Source organism: Manacus vitellinus, unplaced genomic scaffold, assembly GCF_001715985.3.
Source record: "Manacus vitellinus isolate BGI_N305 unplaced genomic scaffold, ASM171598v3 scaffold_18_pilon, whole genome shotgun sequence".
In the NCBI taxonomy this organism is placed as follows: Eukaryota; Metazoa; Chordata; class Aves; order Passeriformes; family Pipridae; genus Manacus; species Manacus vitellinus.
Genome location: NW_021939324.1, coordinates 7302523 through 7326992, shown reverse-complemented (window position 1 = coordinate 7326992; position 24470 = coordinate 7302523). Strand labels below are relative to the sequence as shown.

General features: G+C 41.1%; 1 protein-coding gene across 1 annotated transcript; it reads left to right on the top strand.

Annotated features, from left to right (window-relative positions):
- On the top strand, positions 1 to 11386 carry VLDLR (very low density lipoprotein receptor). Its single transcript, XM_018070435.2, has 19 exons — positions 1 to 16; positions 769 to 888; positions 1829 to 1951; positions 2818 to 2940; positions 4293 to 4664; positions 4771 to 4893; positions 4979 to 5101; positions 5518 to 5661; positions 5742 to 5867; positions 6244 to 6415; positions 6730 to 6954; positions 7112 to 7230; positions 7610 to 7749; positions 7868 to 8009; positions 8325 to 8471; positions 9372 to 9461; positions 9848 to 9922; positions 10032 to 10201; positions 10738 to 11386. Exons 1-19 carry the CDS (start codon positions 1 to 3, stop codon positions 10771 to 10773), a joined length of 2586 nt encoding a protein of 861 aa, XP_017925924.2. The 3' UTR covers positions 10774 to 11386.
- Positions 11387 to 24470: the final 13084 nt, after the last annotated feature.

Here is a 24470-nt window from a genome sequence, read left to right as displayed (position 1 = left end):
ATGGCTTCAAGGCAAAGTAGGTTCCCTTAAGGGATGGGGTCATACAGTTGTAGAGCTGAAGATACTCTGGAAAATGCACTCTAAGGACCATGCAGAGAGCAGTACCTTTCTCAACTTGCTTATCAGTTGTAAAACAGACTTGATTGCAGAAGGAACTGATAAATTATCCTGCTCTCTTAACATCACACTTTTTTTAGTGTGTACTAAGGAATGTCTCTGGGAGCCATTGTCTGAAGAGTAACATGAATCGTGAAAACTTATTCAGCTGCAGAGCAGTTATCTAAGCTATCTTTACGGACATCTCAGGCATTCTGCTATAATGTGTTAGCAGCAGGATATTGAAATGGAAATTCAGCTTGACATTCATCAAATTTAAACCCAGTTTGCTTAAAGTTTGAAGAATTTTGAGAATGCAGTGCTAGGTGCTAGACAGCAGAAGTCGTGTGCACATACCCATCTGTCTTGCAGACTTGACCCTACCTTGAAAAAAAACAAACTTAAGAACAACACCAAGACTGGTTTGTTGCAGTTTGGCAGGTGGACTGTCATAGTGCTTAAGCTCTGCATTTGTACTGTGAAGGAAAGCTTTTGGCTCTGCTTTCATTATTGAATAAGGGGACTACAAAGATTTGGAGCTCACATCTGGTTTCATGCTGATGTTATGCTGGTTAGTAAGGTGGGTGGGGTAGCTTTTTTATCAGCAGTAGGGGAAAGCAAGGAAGTATTGCTAAAAAGTATCCATGCTTAGGTTCCTTTTTTTCATTGAAGGTGCAAGAGTAAAATGTGAGGAATCCCAGTTTGCATGTAGTAATGGACGGTGTATTCCTCAACTATGGAAATGTGATGGTGATGAAGACTGTTCAGATGGCAGTGATGAGAGTGCTTGTGGTAAGTAATCAAAATAATACTTCTGTAGTAGTATGTGGTAGTTGAAAGTGGGGTGTTACCAGTGAATGGTTGGAGAGATGCTTATCCTGCCGAGCACTTCAGATAGTTGTTCTAACAAAACACATTTGTTAGAACAACTGCAGGACTATTTTGATGCCTTGTATCCGTCCAAGCAGTTGAATTTTCCTGAGCGCTGTCAAACTTGCCTGACATGGGTGACTGAGACAAAGCTTGACCGAAATGCTTTCCTTGTGAGGGTGATAACTGACAAGAACAGAAAAAAAGCCTGTTCTCATTTGTTTCTTGAATGCATAATATAAAATGTTTGCTGTTAGCACTCTACTGTTGGCTATTCCATGGTTAAATGCCCTGTTTTATGTGTGAAAGTGATTCTTTGGAGTCCCCTATAAACACTAAGTCAAGCTTTGGCTGCCAACCCTTGCTTTTAGCAGACACAGAAGCCAAGATGGATGACTAAATGTACTTGGAGATGAGGCAAAACATACTCAATATCCAACTAGTGTAGTTGAACTGCCAGTCTGCTCAAGCAGACCTAAACTATTACCTTTGAGTTACATAGTACCATCCTTCTGTAATGACAAATCAAATGCCTCAGTTATAAACTTGAAGTTCAAAACCTGAATATTAAGATCAATAGGCCTTACTTTACTTAAGACTGTTCAAAGCAGCAGCTAATATACCAGGTTATCCTCCCTTAGCAATAGTGGTTGGTTCTTCAGTGCCTGCTTAGTTGAATATAAATGTTTCTCTATACACAGAATAACTCTCTCTAAAAAGTGTTAAACAGCACTGTTATTAGGCTGTCACTAGACATCCAAGAACTAAGAATAACTTTCCTAGGCAAAGAAGCTTATCTCTGTCAGCAACAAACAAGCTGAGCTCTGGCCTCTAAACAAGTGGCTGTCTTTCTCCCTTGCAGTGAAGAAGACATGTGCTGAATCTGACTTTGTGTGCCTCAGTGGCCAGTGTGTGCCTAATAGGTGGCAGTGTGATGGGGATCCAGACTGTGAGGATGGGTCTGACGAAAGTCCTGAATTGTGCCGTAAGTTAACCTGGCTTGGTGGTGTAGGCAAGCCTGTGGGGAGTAGCATTTTGATGTCTTGCCTGCTTGCTGCCTGGTGCTCCCAAAGGAAGGATATACTTGTCTTGGAGAGCACCTTGCTAAGCGCTAGTTTGGCTTTGGCCACATCAACATCTTGTTGAGACTTTTTACTGCTTAAAAAGATGCACTCTGTACCTGTCCTGGTAAGAGAGAGCAAGTACAAGGTTTTACTGACAGTCAGAAGCAGCAAGCAGAACATGGCAGGCCTGACCACTACTGTGGCTTGTCCACCAAGTGTTCTCCAAGGCAGCTACTTCGCAAGTGCAGTCCCTATGCTGCCAGAGCTAGTGTAGGGACTGAGTGTCTGACACTATGTTGGGAGTGGGAGTAGAAGTGCAGAGGCTTGACTCTGAGATCTTGTGATTAGCAACCCCAGTCTTAACTGTGGTAACTCATCAAGGAATATAGGTCCAGGAAGCGTCATCTCTGTATCAATAGGATCCACACTAAGGAATACTTCAGCCCCAAGTCCTACTGCACTGTGGCGTTACTCCTGGCTACTACTACTTGTTATAGTTCAGGCTTCTACAGTGTTAACTGGTGTGCAATCACAAGATTGCACAAGATACCACTACAAAGATACTCTTATAATACTAATCTATTAGGAGTTGAAAGCATCTTCTTTTACTGAACACTACAAAACCGTGTAACCTTTTCCATGATGAAGCCATCAGCTTTGATGGATGTTGACATCTAAGTAACTGCAACTTTGTCCAGAGCTGAAGTCTTTCAGTCTCAACTTTCAGGACAACTGCTAAAACCCAAGATCAGTAGCTCTTAAATTGAACTTGAACTTTTTTCGATAGATATGAGAACGTGCCGGGTAAATGAAATCAGCTGTGGTCCTCAGTCAACCCAATGTATCCCAGTGTCCTGGAAATGTGATGGTGAAAAAGACTGTGACAGTGGAGAAGATGAAGAGAATTGTGGTAAGGGAAGAAATAGTGGCTGCGTAACTCTATTTGCAATTGACTTGTCTACAGAGGAGCTAGCTGGGCAGTATACCTGGGAAGATAAATTTTCCAGAGTATCAATATCTCTCCTACATTCATCTTCTATTGCAGCCACTTAAAAAAGGAAACTTTTTCTAACATTCCTCTATCCTGCTAAGTTAAAAGCTATACTAATACAAGCTATTCAGCATCTGTCTTTCTTCTCTGGCTAATTTTAGCCCTAGCCATAGGCTTAATCACATGACAGGCCAAACATCAGAACATCATCTGGAGAGTTTCTGAACAAGTAACTCTAGTTGCTGCTTACATTAACAACTGTCTCCTAAAAGTGTAGTAGTGACTTTTAGCCAAGGGTACAACTGATCTGCTTTATAGCCCTATCCTGAAGTATTCTGTGAAGCTGGATTTCAGGTGTCTGTGGGGAGGGGGGAACCAACTTCAGGCTGGTACACAAGTAGACCTGCCACTGGCAGCATTGAGTACAGCATTCCTGGCTTATTCCAATGAATCTGCATACATAGGAGTTGTCTGAGGTGTCCTGAGACAGGACCAAACCAAAGCAACAGGACTGGCTTCCAGCAGAACCCATCTTACTTACCTGGATGGCTTAATAAGACGCAGATCTCCAGACTTTTTTGCTATGTGTCTGTGGAGTTGCTGCCTTACTCATCAAACAAGTGCCTTAATCTGACAAGTAAATCTACAGACAGTGTTTGTAATTAATTTGATAAAACTATCAGCCTAGGCATAATGAGTTGCTAGCTACACCACTATTAGAACAGCATAATTTGAACTGGCATAAGTTATGGGGGTGTGCTTAACAACAGAATCAACTGGTACAAGATCTTGATCTGTTATCTCTGCTGGTCCAGGCAAATGAGCCACTGCTGTTCCAGGGACCAGCACAAAACACTTGAATTTCAAACTGCAGTACATGCTGACCATCTCACTACCTTAATCTTAGTCTTTATTACTCTAGATTTATCAATTCTCTCACCTGTCTCTGTTTCACGGGGTTAGAGCCTGTTTTCTGAAAGGCTGAAAATCTGAAGCGCAGGACAGCCTAGCTACTTCAGAAGGTTATTTTCACTCAGTAGTTCAAATCTGATGCCTATCACTCATAATGTCTAGTAGCAAGGTGGATGGTCTGTGGGACCCAAATGTCCTCTAAATGGTCAGTTAGGCTTTCCTAGAGCCTTATACAGGATGCTGATCTTCTGTCAGCTAACAGCTGCAGCTGATGAAAAACCTGCCAAGCAAAACACCTTCATAAAAAAGTCAGCCTTCTTGTGGTAATCTGCTAATCTCTCTTACTCCTGTTACCCCAGGCAATGTGACTTGTAGTCCGGCAGAGTTCACATGCAGCAGTGGGCAATGTATTTCCAAGAGCTTTGTCTGCAATGGTCAAGATGACTGCAGTGATGGCAGTGATGAACTGGAGTGTGCACCTCCTACCTGTGGAGTTCACGAGTTCCAGTGCAAGAGTTCCACTTGCATCCCCAGCAGCTGGGTGTGTGATGATGATGCTGACTGCCCTGACCACTCAGATGAATCTCTACAGCAATGTGGCCGCCAGCCTGCACCTCCTGTGAAGTGCTCTGCCAGTGAGGTGCAATGTGGCTCAGGTGAATGTATCCACAAAAAGTGGCGCTGTGATGGAGATCCTGACTGCAAGGATGGAAGTGATGAAGTCAACTGCCGTAAGTTAACTTGGTCTTTCTCCAGGAGGTACTGCTTGGCTTCTGTTTTATTTTCTTTCCTTCAGTAAAGCTAAGAAGTAAAAGTCTGTAATGGCTGTGTCCTCAGCTTCTCGGACCTGCAGACCAGACCAGTTTAGATGTGAAGATGGGAACTGCATCCATGGGAGTAGGCAGTGCAATGGTGTGAGAGACTGTCTGGATGGCACTGATGAAGCAAATTGTAACAATGGTAAGTGTGGAACTAAGCAAGAATAAAATCTTTGCGGAATATCTATTGAAGCTGGTAGTCACCTTCACAATCTTCCTTATCTCAGTTATTCAGTGCTCTGGACCTGGCAAATTCAAGTGCAGAAGTGGAGAATGCATAGATATCAATAAAGTGTGTAACCAGCAGAGAGACTGCAAGGACTGGAGTGATGAGCCCCTAAAGGAGTGTAGTAAGTGAATAGCTCATTATGCCATGCTGACTACTGAATATACTTTGAGCTGTCAGATGTGAGTCTGGAATGCCCATCTGCACTTCTTGTTGGCAAACATTGCGACCAAGACCAATGTATTTAATATGCTACTTTTATCCCAGCTAAACTGGGATGATTTCTCTGTGGCCAGAAGGCACTTGAATGCATTAGAATGCTCCTAGAAACTTTTAGGAGCCTCAATCTTTGCTGCTGCCTGCTTGTAACACAGATAAAGGTGCTGACAGCAAACATGAATTTGAAGAGAGTGTCTTGCATGTGACTTCAGGTGCCAGAATGGTTAATCAGATGTGGCGGGCATCATTAGAAGAGGGATGGGTACCTGGTAAAGCTCTCCATGACTAAGACTATAAGACTAAATATGCGTGCTTTCTCAGAAGGGGCCGATTCCTCTCTTCCAAACATAAATGAATGTCTGGTGAACAATGGAGGATGCTCTCATATCTGCAGAGATCTCGTTATTGGCTATGAATGTGACTGTCCAGCTGGGTTTGAGCTTCTAGACAGAAGAACCTGTGGAGGCAAGTATCTAGTAGTTTAATGTGGACCCTACTAGTGGTATTGGAGGTGAGAATAAATTAAATTGTTGTTGTTTTTACAGATATCGATGAATGCCAGAACCCTGGTATCTGTAGTCAAATCTGTATCAACCTGAAAGGGGGCTACAAATGTGAATGTAGCCGCGGCTATCAGATGGATCTTGCTACCGGGGTGTGCAAGGCAGTGGGTGAGTATTGGCATAAGACTTCTATATCCCCACTTTAAAAACGAGCTAGCAAGTGATCCACTGTTTATGCTACTGTGCTTTTGAGGCTAGTCGTGCTATTGCCAATGTAACTTGTACTGATCTGAACACTACTCACACTTCGAATGATGCCATGATACAGTGCTTAAAGCTGCCTGACATAAATGGGTTGTGTCTGCTCCCTGGGCAGGAGGATCCTTGTGGAGAGAGGTATGGTACAGCCAAGACCTCTGTCGGCATCTGCTAGAAAGTGTAGAATGGCAAATATTAAATATGATGAGTCTTAAAACTTCTCATAAAAGAACAGTATGTGACTGCATATCTAAAAGTATAGGTAACACTTACACTCTTTTTACAGGGAAAGAACCATGTCTAATTTTCACCAACCGCCGGGATATCAGGAAGATTGGCCTTGAGAGGAAAGAGTACATTCAGTTGGTAGAGCAGCTAAGAAACTCTGTAGCTCTAGATGCTGATATTGCTGAGCAAAAGCTTTACTGGGCTGACTTCAGCCAAAAAGCAATCTTCAGGTAAATGGACTCAGCTTCTGAACTTAGTGTGCTTCCCTAAACCATCCTTTTACCCAGGATATTTCTCTAGTCTCTGGTAATGAGAACAAGATTCCTGATTTCCTAACGACAAAGTACAGCTGATGCAAGTTCTCACAACTAGCATTGTGCATTCCTGTCGCACTTACTAGTAGTAACAGCTCCTACAATTGTACAGAAGGCCCGCTGTGGGAAGTCCCACATGTATTTTCTGCATTGACTGCCTGAGATTTGTGTGCAGGATTTGCTGAGGTGTGCCTAGGAGTGTTGAAAGCAAGTAACTTCTTGTCTTCCAGTGCCTCTATTGATACCCGTGTTAAGGTTGGAACGCGCATCAGAATACTGGACAACATACACAGCCCTGCAGGAATTGCTGTTGACTGGGTTTATAAGAACATCTACTGGTCTGACTCAACTGCAAAGACCATTTCAGTAGCTAGCCTAGATGGCACAAAAAGAAAGGTTTTGTTTCTCTCTGAGCTGAGAGAGCCAGCTTCTATTGCTGTAGATCCTATCTCTGGGTGAGTATTTGTCCTGGTTCTTTTGAAAGAGTGGACCTACCAGCTACTTCATGTTCTGATAACTGACTTAGGTAGCCTTTGTTAGTTATTGGTCATAATAAAGAGTGATACTACACAGTACTATAGTGCATCATACAACATAAATTCTGCTTCACAGCTTTATGTACTGGTCAGACTGGGGTGAGCCAGCAAAAATTGAAAAAGCAGGAATGAATGGATTTGACAGACAGCAGCTTGTGACAACAGAAATCCAATGGCCTAATGGAATTGCTCTAGGTATGTTGAACTTGTCTCTGTGCCAGAGGTATTCTGGAGCTTTAGGAATTTTTTTGCTACAAAAGCCAAGGTCATCCTTCAGAGAACTATTTTCAGCTTCTGAGAAAGGGAAGTTTCTGCTTGCCTGGAGACGCTGCAATAGGCACAGACAGCACTTCTCAGATACTGAAACAGTAACTTTCCTTACACTGCTCTATATTATAGTTGAGGCACAGGCCGCTTAGGCATCACTGCAGCAGCCCTCTGCATTCTGGAATGGTAAGAAATTAGGACAACACTGCAATTATTCTTAAACTTTTGGGTGTTCCAATTCTTGCAGGAGGCCTTGGAGGTTTTCTCCATGTAGACAGTAAATATGTTTGGTGTTTTCCCCTCCTAGATCTTGTAAAAAGCCGCCTGTACTGGCTTGATTCTAAACTACATATGCTGTCAAGTGTGGACTTGAATGGCCAGGACCGTAGAATTGTGCTGAAGTCACATATGTTCCTTCCTCATCCTCTTGCTCTAACAATATTTGAGGTAAGAATGACTTCCTGTGCTCATTGTCAAAGATGAAGTATGTTGCTAGTATGTGGCAGGCAATGATGGGACTGACAGCACCATGGAGGTAATGGGATGCAATGACGTTGTCTTCCAGGACCGTGTGTACTGGATTGATGGAGAAAATGAGGCAGTCTATGGTGCCAACAAATTTACTGGATCTGACTTGGTTACCCTAGTGAATAACCTCAATGATGCACAGGACATCATTGTGTATCATGAACTTGTTCAGCCCTCAGGTAACTTCAATACAGTTTGTAGTTATGTCAGTGTATACTTGTAAGAAGCTTCCCCTGTTTGGGTGGTGGCAAATGGTATCCCTTTGTTGTATAGCTGTCCACTTCTACTTGTGCTTGGAGCTTCTAACATGGACACCCCCACTGGGACTGAGAAAAGGTCTAGTTGCAATTGCTCTTTCTTAGGCAGAGCAGATATAAATCTGTAACCTGCAGAGACAAGTAACTCTATTAGAACAATTACTGAGCAAATAATTATGCTATACACATGGAGCATGGAGCATGAAGGCTCACTCCTGTTAATTGCTGCACCAACAGGCAGGAACTGGTGTGAAGAGAACGTGGTGAATGGAGGCTGTAGCTACCTGTGCCTGCCTGCTCCTCAGATAAATGAACGTTCTCCGAAGTACACCTGTGCATGTCCTGTTGGATACTTCTTGCAAGAGGATGGTCGGAGATGTACAGGTATTGTAACACAGCTGAACTCTTTACCAGGATGGATGGGGAAGGAGTAGGGGAGTACTGGACCTGTAACTGGAAAATACGGGAGTGAATCTCATCTAAGTAATCTTGGAGAGGAAGGGTTTCTAACATGATTAATACTGCCCTCAGAAGTCTGCAGATGCTGTTCAAAGTCCATGCTTGGCTTCTGCATCATCATCATCATTTGCAACAAGACCTTGGACCTCCATGGCTTTCTGCAGACAGCAAGCACCTGCACAAACATACTCAGCCCCTTAACCATGGGGTATAAACTAACATGGATCTGCATATAGATAACACAGTGTTGAAAAGTTGATCAGCAACTGTTGCTATCCAAGGAAGTTTGTACCTCCTTTTGTGGTGCAAATCAACATGCTGCTGCTCTTATGGTCAGCACTGACTATACAGCAGGATGTTTGTTCAGTGGAGTGGAACTAGAAACACCAAGGTGCCACCCTACTGTATTGCATGTTGATTCTGACTGCCACGGTCAGAGTGCTGAATGGGAGGATATTGGCCTCAGCTGGCTGATCTAAAAGGTTGCTGTGGGTATCAAAGGCTGTACCTAATCAATGAACTTGTGGAACTAAAACCTCACTCAGAAAACCTTATGTGAGGGATGGGAGGGCTTACTATTGTTGTGGCTCTAAATACTCATAATTCATGCCTGATTAACTGTCTGGCCTTGTTCTTGGAACTATTTTTCACCAAAAACCTTCTGCTGAGGGTGTGAAAAGTGAAATAAACTAATGTCAGTTCCCAATAAAGCTAACAAAAGCTGCATGATCATTTCTGCCATCTGCTAAACATTCACTACCATGGCTCTCATAGTAAAGCCATTGCAGAACTTCAGGATTAACTGGGTTCTTGATCTATAATTAGTTTCAGGTACTGGAACACCTGTGGCTTACACTGAGGCTAAAGATACCAGCACAACAGAAAAATCTCCAACTGTTGGACTAGTTCCTGGAGGTACTGGTCCCAATAACTCACACTGCTAAACATTAGAGGAGATAAAGCAAACTGACCCATTAGCCTACTTGGAAGTTTTCTCCTTTGCATGCAAGTAGAGAACACAGGCCAGATCACGTGTGTAGTACAACAGCTGGAGCATGTCTTAAACAGAATTAGTTCACTTATGACAGTGTGGAACCTATAGGTTCCATAAATCCCAGGAGTGCTCAAGAAGGCAAGCAATAAAAAAAGCTTCCTGCTAATACAGGATGAAGCCTGTTAGGCTCTTCTAGTGGTGTATTAGTGAGAAGCTAATATAATAGCAGCTTCTGGGCTTGGGAAGAGCATATGACGATCTGCCAGCCTGTGAGTAAGCACGTTCACTACTTCAAATTCTCATGCAGGGTTCAACACTAGCAGTACATCTGAAGTAACTGCACCTGGAAGAACATCAGCAGCTTGGATCATTCTTCCTGTTGGTGAGTACAGCATTCACTAGCCTTTTGGACCCCATGTGGTGGGACAAGCCAGTCTTAGTCAAGAGCTTGACCTGACCCTACTCCATGTTTGCAATCTGTCTCCCCAAAGTATTGCTGGTGATGGCTGCAGCAGCTGGCTACTTCATGTGGCGCAACTGGCAGCACAAGAACATGAAAAGCATGAATTTTGATAATCCAGTGTACCTGAAAACTACAGAAGAGGACCTCACAATTGATATTGGAAGACACAGTGGTTCAGTAGGACACACCTACCCTGCGGTAAGTAAACCTATTAATGTGTCTGAGACTCCACATTAATACTTGGAGTAGACAGGCTGCCAAATGATATTTGACTTGAGTTTAGGAGAGGTGTCTGTGTCTCAAAGCTGCTGGCTGCAGTCAGACCACTGGGCTGAGTCAGCTGAGAACTTGTCCATTTAATCAAGGTTAAAGTTGTAGTAGTTAACTGGTGTCTTACACCTGGGATGGAGAAATCTGTGCTGAATGTGGTGGGAAATGGTATGCCTTTGCTGTATAGCTGCCCACTTCTACTTGTGCTTGGAGCTTCTAACATAGGTACCCCCACTAGGATAGAGAAAAGGTCTAGTTCCAATTGCTCTTTCTTAGGCAGAGCAGATATAAATCTATAACCTGCAGAGACAATATTAGAACAATTACTGGGCAAATAATACATGGAGCATGAAGGCTCACTCCTGTTAATTGCTGTACCATAGCCCGCAGAATTAGTATGATATGTGGAGTTTTCTGTCTTTTGTTAGTACAGTTATAGCTAACTTGTACTTACTTTGTTGCAGATATCGGTTGTAAGCACAGATGATGATATGGCCTGAGTGCTGATTAGCAATCACTTCCAGTTTACTTGTGTCTTACACTCCTTGGGGATAGTAACCAGGTTTGTGGCTGAAGGACTTCCTCCATTCTTGGAAGAAAGAAGATACTTTCTGTATTTATGGAACACTTATGTAAATAGCTATTTTATACAGCTTAACAACAACCTCTGTAAATACATGTCCACAACAATTCAGCTGTTACTGGTTACATTTTTATCAGTAACCCTTGGTTGGTTAGTCAGTTACACCACTGACCAAATATAAAGCACTTTCCATAGAAAGCCATATTCCAGCCACAACTTGTAACACCTGTACATATGTGTATAGGCCACTTGTAAATAATTATTGGAAAATCACTATCAAGCACTTTGAAATACTTCAGATGTAAATTATTGTACACTGTCTTTTTCAATGATTGGGGCAATGGCAATAGGAAAAAACGGGTTACTATGATTGCCAAAAATTTGTAAACATAAGTAATTTTGTATGTATGATTGTTTCAGTCTTGTCTGTTACCTCTTAGAGGATTACAAGAATGAATGATCTCTAAGAAACCACTGTAAAACCTAAGTGCAGAGGAGGGGATAAAAATAAAAAACATTAAGCAATTAAAGTGTTGTTCTCTGTTATTATGTTAGCAGTGAAAATAGAGTGTCTCCTAAGTTGAAACTTTTAGTAGGCTACACTACTACTGCTAGCCAGATAATGAAGTGTTTCTTCAGTTATTCCAGGCAGGTAATACACTACCGACTTCCCAGAGGTTTGTTCTTGAGCCTAATACTCTGCAGAGTACTGGACAGAGGGGGTCTCCTATCATAGAAGTCCAGCTGGACTCCTGAGTTAGGATTGACACTGGCTAAAAATACTGAACTACTATTGGAAGCTCTTAGGAGGCAACACTGATAGGCATGATGGGCGGAGACAGATCAAAACATTGTCTGCCATGCAAGTATAAGATAAGGTCCTTCCTTGCAAAGCATGTTATGCATAACCTCACAGTGGTGTCAGGCTGTTAACAGTTACTCCTTATGGCCAGTGGAAGTTGGGTTGTGGTAGTTGCTGCACTTGTGCACAGGAATGTGAGTTGTGACTTGACGGCTGTTGTGGCAGCCTGCTCCTGGCGCCCCCATTGCTGCATGTGTAATGACTGAAGTCCCCTGTAATGCACAATAATGAGCCAGTTGTCCCCTTCTCTGTGGGAACTCAGTTCATTGCAATGGCCATAAGATAGCAATCACTTGAAGTGCTGGAGCCTCTTGGGTGACTGTAGGAGTGAAAAATAAATTGTACAACTGTTTTGGGTGTGGGAAGATAATACTCATCTCTGATAACTATTTAGTACCATACTAGTTGAGTGCTAATTCTAGTAGCACCAGGTATGCTCCTTCTCCACTATACATGTATAGCTCATTCCTGCAATAGAGGAGTATTAAGACTGAATTAACTTGCAGGTTCTGTGGTTTTCAGGCATTTTGCTCTGTGATCAAGTTTTGAATAAAAAAGAGTAAGCTTTTGAACTTTATGGGAAAACTACTTGGTAATCTCTAACTGAGTAAAAGGTAGATTCCCTAGTTGTTAGTTGTTTCCTTAATGATAAACTACTTTCCTGGGAAAAAATCGTGGTTTCTTCCCTAACACTCAGGATCTTGGCCAGGAATTGCCACCCCATAACTGTTGTAGTATGAGGTGCTACTTGACTGTTGCTAATCCCTCCCCCTTCAAGGTAACAAAAAAGTACTTAAGATGGGATGCAGGTTCAAGGCTAACACATAGTTTGGAAGAAGCAAAAATCTCTTGACTATTCTTTTGTTAAATGACTCTCAAGCAATCCTGTCTCTACAATGAAAATCATCAACTCGGAACATGGATCAGTTCCGAGGCTTGGTTCTAATGCCTTTTCTCATTGCAGCTACAGCTGGGGTCTGTTCTCTTAATGGTCTTCTGTTACTGTGGACTCGTTTATTGACAGATGAGACCAGCTGCCTACTTGTACCAGATTTAAAGTAAGTTGTTTCTAGCAAGCTCACAACTCCTTGGGGAATTGAAGCTTCTGCCAGCTATCCCTAGCAGCTCTTGACTGCAGACATTTTCAGTATCTGGACTGCATGTGGACTGAAATATCTTGCAAAGATTAGAATGTAAGGGAGCCTCTAAAGTTTCTGGGCAGCAATACTGTATCTATTTTGCCAAGTACTTTTTGGAATAAAGTGCCTTTCACATCAGCCTTATATGTAAGGATCATTAGTTACGGGGTCAAATTCAACTGTTTCAGTAAGATATCTAACTCAGGATACTAAGTATTTGTGTTCAAATGTGACAAACCAGAAAACATAATTCTTAGTCAGATGATTATAAATTCACATGGCAACTAATTACAGGCAAATTCCTCTGCCTTTCTGGTCCTTGTACAGAAGAACAGCTCTACTTTTTTGCTGAACTTCATTGGTGTTACCAGTATCGTACCAAATGGCATAAGGAGCAGACTGGTAAGATGGATGAAGATACTTCTTCCTGAGGTTAACATTCAGTTGAAGTAGCAAGTTAAATCTGTTTTATGAACCTGGGGTGGTTCTTACAGAAACTGTGGGCTCTAGGAATTTGTTGTCTAACTTTAATGAGCTGAATAAAGTTGTCAGAATCATGCCTTGACATACAAAAGTAGTTCCTATAGTCTAGAGGAAACTTACCGCTTTACCAGATAAAACTTCTATGCCTTCAAATAGCAGGAGGGAGGAGTGGGGAATATCAGACAGTAGCAGATGATATAAGATGGCCTGTACTTACTTGCAGATATAGTTGAGTTCTTCGTCTCGCTAGGGTTTCGTCTTCCCTGCCCGTCTTCATTTTTGTGTTATGAAATAATTGTTTACATCCACAGTAGGCTTGGAGAGTAGTCAGGGATTCCTTCTGTAAAAACAGATCCAACTTACATTGACAAATGCCTTACTCTCTTTGAACAGTTTTTCTCCCCGGCCATCTGCAAGGGCACTTGTTTTATTGCTTGTCATATGACTCTTCTGGCATCTAATGCAGGTGGTGTATCTGTACTGAGCACTCCTGCAGCAGCAGCCTGTGGCTGTGCTGGTGTCCACTAAATGAATTCGCAAAGATCATCCCTGTGTCAGCTCCTTGCTGCAATCCTGTGGGCTCACAGAGCAGTGGGACATTAATAACCTGTTTGGTTGAGTTTCACTGTTAAGTTGACTTTATATTCCTCCCGAAGTACTTTCTGCTAATAGATACAAAAATATGGCTTTTTTGGTTATTGAGGTAGTATTCAAAGTAATGGTATGATTTCTGCTTCCCAGATGAATGCATAAGCCCTCTGGTTCTAAATACTGCCTATTTCTGTTCAGTGTCTGCTAACCAGTGTGGATTTGAAACTGACTCTTTCTTTCCCTTACAAATATGCAAATTTCTCTTAATACACTCCCTCTGCTCCCACATTCTTTTCTGCCTTCTATTTGATCTGCCTTGGAGCAATAATGTAAAATATTTACAGTGCTGTAAAAACAGAGGGAAATTAACATAAAGGGAATCGATGTTGCTTATGTGATTCACTTCTTCCTCTTCTGCACCTCATTCCCCTACAGATAGCTGCTGTGTGCCTTTTCCCCACCCAGCTTCTATTTGCCTACATTTTTGATGAACATAACTTTTTTCCAATCAGATCCTTGCTGAAACAGTGAAGATCCATTTATCTATTTTTATGTAAGTGCTGAATCATGATAGATTATGGAAAAAGTTCAGAACAAAGACTCAGGCTCGAAGAAATAGTGTGGGACTCTTCAGATAAAGAAAAAAAGCATACAGCTACAGAAGCATTCTTCACTTCATAGCCTTGGATGTAAGTGGAGGCCTGCCAATACTTTCTGTAGCTATGCCACAGCATGTCTGTGAAGAAACATGTTCCTATTCTGTCTCTGAGCTGCCTCACAGCAATGGTTGGTATTGTCACCGACCAGAAGAAGGTGTTTGAAGAGGTCTGTCTGCTCTGTTGAAGTGCAAAAGCCAACTTAATACATTCCCGACTTTCTGGTTTTCACTTTTTGTTTCCTGAAAAAGCTTCAAACTCTTCCCATATCAAATCAAAAAGTCTTCAGAGCAGGGGAGGGACAGAGAGGCTGTGCAATTAAATTAGGCTGCTGAGTATCCAGGCTGTTGAACATCTAAAATAGAGACTGCTCGTGGAAAGAATGATGAATGGCCTTAATTCTTCTGTGCACAGCCCTGGTCAGGACTCTTGCACACCTCTGTCAAGCAGTGGCAAATGCTTCATATCATACATGGAAAAAAAATCACAACAACCTGAATAGGTTACTGAAGGCTAACTTAACCAACACGCTCTTTGGTCTATAATGAATTACTTGAACATAGGAAACACACTAAGCACTAAATCAAGACAAATGGCTCAGAAAACCACATTAAGTAGTTGAAATATTTTTTTGCTGTGGAGATGTCCTCTGTACAAAAACTAGACAGATTTTAGGTAATTTTTTTCTTCCTCCCCAAGATGTGCTCTCTTAGAGTCAAACTTGAAAATATATGGAGATGTTTTATTGTACTGTCAGTGCGTAGATTCAAAGTTGGATAGCAACTTGAAAAGATTAACTTAACATTCCTTTAAGTGGAAAGTATTGTTGAAAGGTCTCTTGGAAAGGTTGATCACTGAATACAGTCAAAACCATAACAAGCTAGAAGCAGTGCTGCCTACTCTAACATCCCTTTTGAGGATGTGTGCAACTGAGAAGTGGTGGGTTTGTTTGAACAGCTTATTCCTTTTTTAGGCCCTTAAATATATGAGCTCATCTGTGCATTTCAATTAGATTTCCAAGAAAGTTAGATTGTGATTTGTTAATTCCATAGGGTATTGTGACTCCTACTGTTTAGGTGACAAATACTGTGAGTTTCTAATTTTTCAACTTGTGTCTCTAGTGGTGAAAGAAGTTCACTCCATGAACTTTGTACAAATAATGACACTTAATAAAGCCTTAGTACTAAATTCAAGTTACATGTGAAATATTGATGCAGGAGCAACTTGGTCATTCTGGTTTTACAAGAATAAACATTGGTTATTCTTTAATTAGACAACATTCAACCCACTGCCCCCTCTCCCCCAACTTTTTTTGGTCGATAAATAGGTCAAAGTAATTGAGGGAGGGGGAGGCAAGTAGGATGGTGTCCATAGAATTTAACTTTAAGTTATTGGTTGTGATCCATACACATTATAAAGTTCCTGGTATCAGGTAAAACTTGGCATTTTTGTAATTGTAATACACCTATATCTTTTCTCAGAAACAGAGTTTGAGCAATTGCTTGGATGAAAGTGGGTATCTGACAGATTGTAGCATATAGAAAGTACTAGCTCTTCTTAGCCCTTTGTCTTTTTGGCAGCCTCCACAGCTGGTTTAATATATGTAAGTGAATGCAGAGAAAGGAAAATTGTAAAACTGCTTATTTACAGAGAGCATAATTCAAATTGTGTCATGAGAACTGCATTTTAGTATTTGATAACAGTGCATCCACTTGCGAGAAAAACCATTCAAGAAAAGCCATTTTTCACCATTCAAGAAAAGCCATTTTTCACCATCTTAGGTTTCACATGCATTTAAATTTCACATGCAAAAAACAGACATTCCCAGTTACATGATACCACCTGAAGATCCCTTGGTGATCATCAAAAATCTCTAGCAGAAGACTTTAGTGCTCTCTGTATAAACATGACAGACCTGACTTTGACTACGAGCTACTCCAACACTTTCATTTAGTGGTCAGCACTTAAAAAGATCCACTTCAGAGCATGGACTCTGCAAGTGGCTGTGAAGTATATAAGCTTTAATAGTTCAACCTGGCATTTATTTTGTTTTTTTTCTAATCTGACACTTCAGTAGAAGTTAGTTAATTTAACAAACACTAAGTGGCACTTTTTTACATGGTACTGTAGGGACAACTGAGAAAATGAATCTGCCTTTAAATTATTTCAGAATGGAAGGAAGTCAAGCAGCCAGTCTTGTCATTAAGAGCTTAACAATCATGTTAAGGAATCAGTGAAGAATTGAAATAATTGTGTAAGTCAGTTAATTCTTTTCAGAGCCTGTTTTGTTGTCTCTGTAGGGAAGAAATGAAGCTTCACACTCCAGCTGAAGAGAAGGGGCTGAGACAGGGGTCTGCTGTGGGGAACCCCATCATCAATAGAGAATAGTCCAGTGCCTCTGGTGCACCTAGACATGTGGCAACTTCCCCTTTGCCTGCACCTCCCCCTTTATTTTTATTTTTTTTTTTTTGTAGAAGACTCTAGATACTGTGAAATAAGAACTGTAGGACAGAGGAGTGCAAAGTGGGCAACCAAAGATGGACAAGCAACCCTGAGTTTCCCAATGCTGAAGAGCCTGTTGTGGGCAGTGACCGTAGAGTGGTGAATGCACAGTGAGGTGGTGGGCTGACCTATCTCCCCGTTTTGTTTTTGTCATTCCATACCCTTAGGTAAACTTTCAATCTCTTTTGTGTTACCTATAAACCACAGGAAGGAACCTGACCCAAATTCATAGTGATCAGAAGCAATTGCATAGGTAAGTCTAAGAACACAAGCAAGACATGCAAACCCCCCACTGTTCATATTGCAAAATGTAGGGCAACTAGAAAAGCACAGAAAATCTGGGAGGCCTCCATACGGCCTGCAGCAACATCCTGAGGTGCTCTATGAAGGATAAGTTCCTGCCAGAGAGTCTGGGGCTTATGGAAAGGATCCAGCCCTCTTCTGAGGGCAGCAGAAAATGTCTCATCCATCTGTTGAAACAAAGGAACAAGGAGAAGTAAGCAGGCAGAAAGACATTCTGTGTTATTTAAGATTTTCAGAAATAAATATTAAGAAGTAGAGCAATACATTGCAGACTAGAGCATGAAATCAGTTTAAGTCAAAGGTGAAGCTGCCTTATTAACTGTTCTTGCAAGGGATCCTTCTCAGCATAACCTGTTACTTTATGAGCTGCATTAAATACCATTCTCTAGTTTGATTCTAGATGAAAATCCAAAAGACCAGCTAGACACAAGTCAGCTATTAAAATGATGAGGATTAAAAGGGCCACAAAGAGCAGTAGGAGGGAATGTACATTACCAGTAATTTAATTTTGGTTTTTTCTATTTGTTACAAATAGGAAGGAAATCAAATCAATGTGTTTTCAGCTTGACAAATTTATAGTTTGACTTGCTAGGAACTTCCGGTTTGCTTTTAAAAGAAGTACACAGATCAGTGTACCAACAGAGAGCCCAATTTACTTTGTACCCTGTTCTTGAGAGAGGAAACAAATGTGCAGAAGTCACAGAAATCCTCAGCCTGACACAGAAGAAAATCCCTCACTCAGCAATTTATCTTCAGCACACAGGCTGACACAGTTAGCTACAAAGAGGAATTGTCACAGGATCCCCTGGCACTCCAGAGTTTCTGTGCTCTGGTCCGTCATGTTTGATTGTTTAAAGTTCATGGACCTTAAAACTGTGACTAGACAATATGGTCCCATGCTTTGTAAGGAGTCACAGCTGCCTTCAGATTAGGTATGTATGAAAGGCTATTAAGTAGCTCATGTGGTAAGTAAGCGGAAAGTGTATTCCACTCATTCTGCTTTTTGTTTCCTGTTTCATTTACGGCAAATCTCTTCTGTGCCTCAGTTCTTCCACTTGTAACAAGTCACAGGGCCATTGTGAACATTAACTAAGGCTTGTAAAGCTCTGAGGGAATCTGTGTGCATGCACATATATATACTTACACACGCAAGCACACATGTATAAGCAGATTTCACTTAAAGATGCCCAATGCCATAATTTAACCAAATTTTAGCAAAGACCTAAAGTGAATTCTGCTAGTGTTCTGCTGTTGCGGTTTATCCAGTAGGCAGTGTAAGTGGTGTGCACCACAGGGACATTTACTTTGCTGTCAGTTGCAAGATTTTGCATTAAATATATTGTGCTTAAGGAGAGAGAACACAAAAAATTACATATATACAAAGTTTAATCCAACCACATGAATTTCATATATGTTCATTCCACAAGATGTACTGCACTCAGAAAGCAGCATGTTTGGAAGTAACAGGGAGAGTAAACAAAAAATATTGTGTTGTTAACTGGATTTCAAGTATAGAGCCAGAGAAAAATTCTTGAACATCATCTAGTACAGTCTCCTCTCAGAGTGGGGCTCCTTTCAAAGCTAAATCAAGTTGCTCAGGGCCTTGTCTGGGCAAGTTTTGTGCTTGCAACTTAGATCAGACTTTATTGCTCAGTTTTGATCAATGTATTATTATGATGCTTGTTTCTTTTAGCAATGAGTCAGTAAAGCTTTCTGGTACAAAGCCACAAAACAAGGCATTGTTCTTTGAAAAGAGTAATGGACCCAAATGCAGATGTCAACCATCAAAGTGAGAAGAAAGTGTTACTCTTTGGCACAACTAGCATAATGCTTTTAATGTAAGTAAATGTACTTCAGGACCTGGCTCAAGTCAGTGAGGCTTCTATGTTGACATGCTTACCTCACAGCCTCAGTCAGTAGTTCAAAGACTCATCTTGTTCATATGTTCAGGTGACACAGGAAGTTCAACAATAATCTGGATTTACTTTATGTTGTTTGGAAGTCTCGTATACATGCCTACTGTATTTGTCATGCATTAACAGACCCAGCATAAGTGCATTTTCTAATCATCAAGCTGATAGGATGAGCAAAGACTTTAAGGATGTTAGTGTTGCTGACCTTCAGATGTTTCTATTCAGTTTTTATAAGACTATGCCACCAAGAACATTTTTAAAAATCAAGGTTGCTCTTAACAAAATCATGATACATTGTTTTGATTTTGACCTTTACATTATTATAGTGCTAAACCATCTATGTCCCAAAGGAGTGGAGATTTTATCAGAACTGTGAGTTGACGGAGAAAAAAAAGAAAGTGTCATGGGCTGATTAGCTTATTCATCCCAAAGACAAAAAGTAAAAATCAACATAACCCAATTTGCACCACAATACCTTTTTGTCTTAAAAACACCGACATAGAAGCTGGATGTCTATTCAATCTAAGGTGACTGAAGGCCCACACCAAGACCTTAAACCATCTTGTCCGGGAGCTGCTTTATGCTGATGACGCCGCCCTTGTTGCCCACACAGAAGCAGCTCTGCAGCGTTTAACATCCTGCTTTGCAGACGCTGCTGAGCTCTTTGGGCTGGAAGTCAGCTTAAAGAAGACAGAGGTCCTCCATCAACCTGCACCTCAGGAAGTCCCCCATCATCCCCACATCACCATTGGCCAATCAGAGCTCAAATCAGTCCAGCAGTTTAATTACCTTGGTAGCCTCATCTCCTCGGATGGTAAGATTGACGGAGAGATAGACAACAGGTTAGCAAAGGCATATAGTACTTTTGGAAAACTCCACAAAAGAGTATGGCGTAATAAACACTTGAAGAAAAGCACCAAGATCAGTGTTTACAGAGCCATAGTGCTGTCTACTCTCTTATATGGTTCCGAATCATGGGTCATCTACCGCCACCACCTGCGTCTCCTAGAACGCTTCCATCAACGCTGCCTCCGAACAATCTTAAACATCCACTGGTCAGATTATGTGACCAATACATCTGTTCTAGAACAAGCAGCTGTCACAAGTATTGAGGCCATGTTGATGAGAACACAGCTGTGCTGGGCAGGGCACGTCTCCAGGATGAAGGACCACCGCCTCCCTAAGATCCTGCTTTATGGTGAACTTGCCACTGGCTGCCGCAAGAGAGGAGCCCCGAAGAAAAGATACAAGGACTCCCTGAAACAACATCTCAGCCTTGGCCATATTGATCAACATAACTGGTCTACTCTGGCCTCCAATCGGGAGGTCTGGAGACACACCATCTATAACGCTGCTGTCTCCTTCGAGAACACACGCAGGATCACTCTCGAGGAAAAAAGGCAACGCAGAAAGAATCGTGTCTTGCAGAATACACCATCTAAGGAGTCTTTCTGCTGTGCCTTATGTAATCGGATATGTCTGTCTCGTGTTGGCCTCATTAGCCACCAGCGTGCCTGTAGCAAATGTGGATAGAGCCTTCCCAAATCTTTGTTCGCGAAGCCCAGCCATGAGAAGCTGGATGTATTGTACCAGTCTGCCCATCTCTTGCTGCATTGAAAGTCAACAGTTGAATAAAATCTGCTATTAGAAAACTGTCTGGTGGCATTGAAAAGAAAAAAAAACCTCAGTAATTTTTTAGCTCTTTGCTAAACCTATACTACTGAATATGTGAATGGTTCCCTGACTTGGAAGATAGTAATTTTCACTCTGCCTGTTTTAGTTTCAATCCTGCACCACCTGGTCCCAGTGAGAGTAGGCATATTTCCACTACAACTTGTCATTTTTAAAACAGTCACAATGAAATATTTAGTTTTTGTGTTAATATTGCCCTCATAATGCTTTCATTTTTAGTTTCTGCAGTGATACTCTGCCTTCTGAACAGATTCCTTAAGTCATTAGCAAACATTAGCAGTCAGGGATAATCAGTAACATAGGAAGGAAGATATCAGAATCTGCAATGTAGGAAGAGACAGCCTTCTGCTGGAGGCTGTGTCACCTCTGTATTGTTGACAATATCAAAGCAGTCAAAGACTTTTTTTTTTTTGCTTTGCAAACAGTGCTGAGCATTCAAGTCAGTATGTTGAAGAAATAAAATTCACCGGTAAGCTGGTAGACCACTCCTTACCTGACTTCTATCGCTTCACCCTTCTGCACTAATGCAAAAATAGTTCTCTGCCTTCAGGAGAACTGAACAAATTTGGAGCATGATGTGGTGAGATCACATTTAATCAGAGCGCTGCTGCAGCCTGGCAAGCCCTTTGCTGATTGGTACCTCTGTGGGAGTGATCCTGTTCGTGCTGGGGGATTAGGCCAGCCCTGAGGAAGCAGAGGAGCACAAAGGTTGTACAGTTGCTCATTTCTTCGCCTCACAGCTGGGACCTGTGCCAAGCACAGTCGAGCCCTGAGGATGCGTGCTGTCTCCCTCCCTCCTCCCCACAGCAGCTGTGCACTCCAGAACCCAAATAAATCTTAATCACTCCATGGTGGCTCTTTTGTTCAACTGTTTTTAAACTTGGAGACCCATTTATGTAGTCAAGTTAACACAAGTCTCGGGGCTTGAGTCTGCATTGTTGTCTGCTTTGTGCAGTAATTTAATGGGCATGCCAAGTGGTAGTCAAACAGCACTAAATCCTGACCAACTTTTTCTATCTTTTGTGTACAGACAAGTGATTATACAACAGACAAAACATAATGGCTTCCTTGATGTAAAACAAGCTGCAGATTTTGCCATATTGTCATTTCCATCCTTACTACAATTAATTAAAATTCACTTCATGCAACTGAAAAAGGAGAGGCACATACTGAGATATATGCATGATTGTACCAAGGCATAACAATAAGTACATTTTGTGTAGTATTTTGCACACTTTAGGTGAAGCAATTTTTTTTCTGAATGTTTATGAAAGTTTGCCCTGTTTTCAACAAAATCAAAACAAAATTCTTTTCTTTAGATAAAGAGGAAAAGGAATGGCACAGATTACAAAAAGAAATACTATGTAATAGGAATTTTTTCTTAATTGATCCTACTTCAGAGTTAGATGTCATTTCCATTATATGATGTAACACCAAAAGAATATAATCTTCTTTGGCTGAGACTCTACATGTGAGATATGATTGCCTGCAGCCTGGAGCACAGTTATTCTTCAAACATCCACAAAAACTGGAACCCTGGGACTGGAACCTAGTTTCCTCAAAATAGCAGCTTCACAGCCAAAGTCACAGCCTGAAAGTTCAGCAGGACACATTTCACAGAAGAAAAGCCTCCAGGATCAGAATAACCTAAATGGTAATAGTAATGAAGATATTACTGAGAGGAATCAGTTACATTTTATAGCAAAAGTTTTCCATCTCATTTAATTGCCAGGTATCTTGTTGACTGCTCTGTGCAGGATACAACAATCTTTACATAAGGGGAAAATGTCTATGATGCTGTAAAGGTCTGGAGTGTATATTTATTGCATAACAATTTAATCTTCTTGAATCAGTGGGGTTTGCCACAAGTATATCAGCTTAAGAAACCAATGAAGCTTTAAGGCCACACCCTCAGCTTCAAGGGAAATTTTACTCTGCCTTTAAGGAACGGAAGGAAGTTTTCCTCTGTTTTTTTGGGCTGAGAAATCTATTTTTATCCTATAGTGTCAAATGCCAGAAGGGATCATCTTACTTGAAGTTATGTAAAGAGAACACATATGACATGTTTCAGTAGTGGCATTCTCAAATTCAGACTACCTTGAGTGAAAGAGGACATCTTCATAGTTTTAAATATTTGGGTAGAATTATCTGTGTTTCTTAAAAAAAAAAATAAAAAAAAAAGTCATCGGAAACAACATTTTACCTTCTAATGTATTCAGATGCACTTGTTGTCGATCCAGCCCAATTGTAAGACATGAACTAATCTGGGGCAAATGCGAGCTAAACAAGCAGAAACAACCACGTTAGTTCAGGGCTTCCAAAGAAACCCCCTATACTTGAATATCAAGACCTATGAAGAACAAGTGATTGGTTTAAGGAAAAGATATTATTTAATTTTTGGTACATAACAGAGTATAAACATTTAATAGAAAAAAATTAATAAATAAGCTACCACAAAACCAAGGAAAATTGCACAGAGGAATAGCTGTTTTATAGTTTTTATTTTTTGTGCTGTACCTCCACCAGAGGCTAAAACCATGACATCATGGATACTTTGCTTATGACATGTTGTGTCCACAACAGAGGGCCACATGATAAATTTTCATCAGGCAGCCTGTCACCCAGCTGGCAGACAGTGAAACATAATACTGTGAGAGGGCAAGCCAATAAAGAAGAAAAGACAGACACAGTATTTTTCTGGCCAGTGACCACCATTTTACTTCTGTTAATCCAACAACTTAAAATGCAAGAAAATCTATTTGAAAGGCTCCAGCTGCCAAAAAATTTAAGAAATTGCAGTTAGATGGTGCTTCCAGAATGTGCCCTCTCCATGTGCGCATGCACACACACATGCAGACACACATAGCGTGGTTATGTCATCCTCAGAAGTAATACTGAGTTTTCCATTTAAGGGGAGCCAAATATAGAAGTGAGTGAATTCGTGTTGTTAGACCAGCTGAAAATAGATTTTTCCCACTCTGGCCCTTTTTAATTTGTTCTTTTATATGACATTAAGGTCCTACATCTCTTCTTAAGAAAGAGGGGAAAGAAAATCAGGAGATAATAAGTTCCTAGTTTAGCATGTCCATTGTCTTTCAGGTTAATGGCTTTTTCAATACTCAGGGCTGTACCTTATGCTGTGGGGCAGCCTATAATCATTCCTCTGAATAACTGTCTCTTACACTTGGGTATTAAGCTATAGGCTTAATTCTGCATCAGAGGATAGGTCCTTATTAGACCATTTTCAACTCCTTTTCTACCACAGACCACGTGTTCAAATATTCTACATATATTGTATATGGATATATTTATATATATACTGTCCATATATCCATATTTTGTCCATATAGAAATTAACATGTAGGGTTTCTTTCCTGAAATTAAAATATTCTTTTTTCTATGGTATAGAATTCACTAACAGTTAACTGTAATAAGCAGACAATCATATTTCACTTTCTACTATTTTAAATATA

Coding starts and splice junctions, on each gene's coding strand:
- VLDLR (XM_018070435.2), top strand. Junction 4,665..4,770: donor AAGTGATGAAGTCAACTGCC/GTAAGTTAACTT, acceptor CTGTGTCCTCAG/CTTCTCGGACCTGCAGACCA. Junction 10,202..10,737: donor TAGGACACACCTACCCTGCG/GTAAGTAAACCT, acceptor ACTTTGTTGCAG/ATATCGGTTGTAAGCACAGA.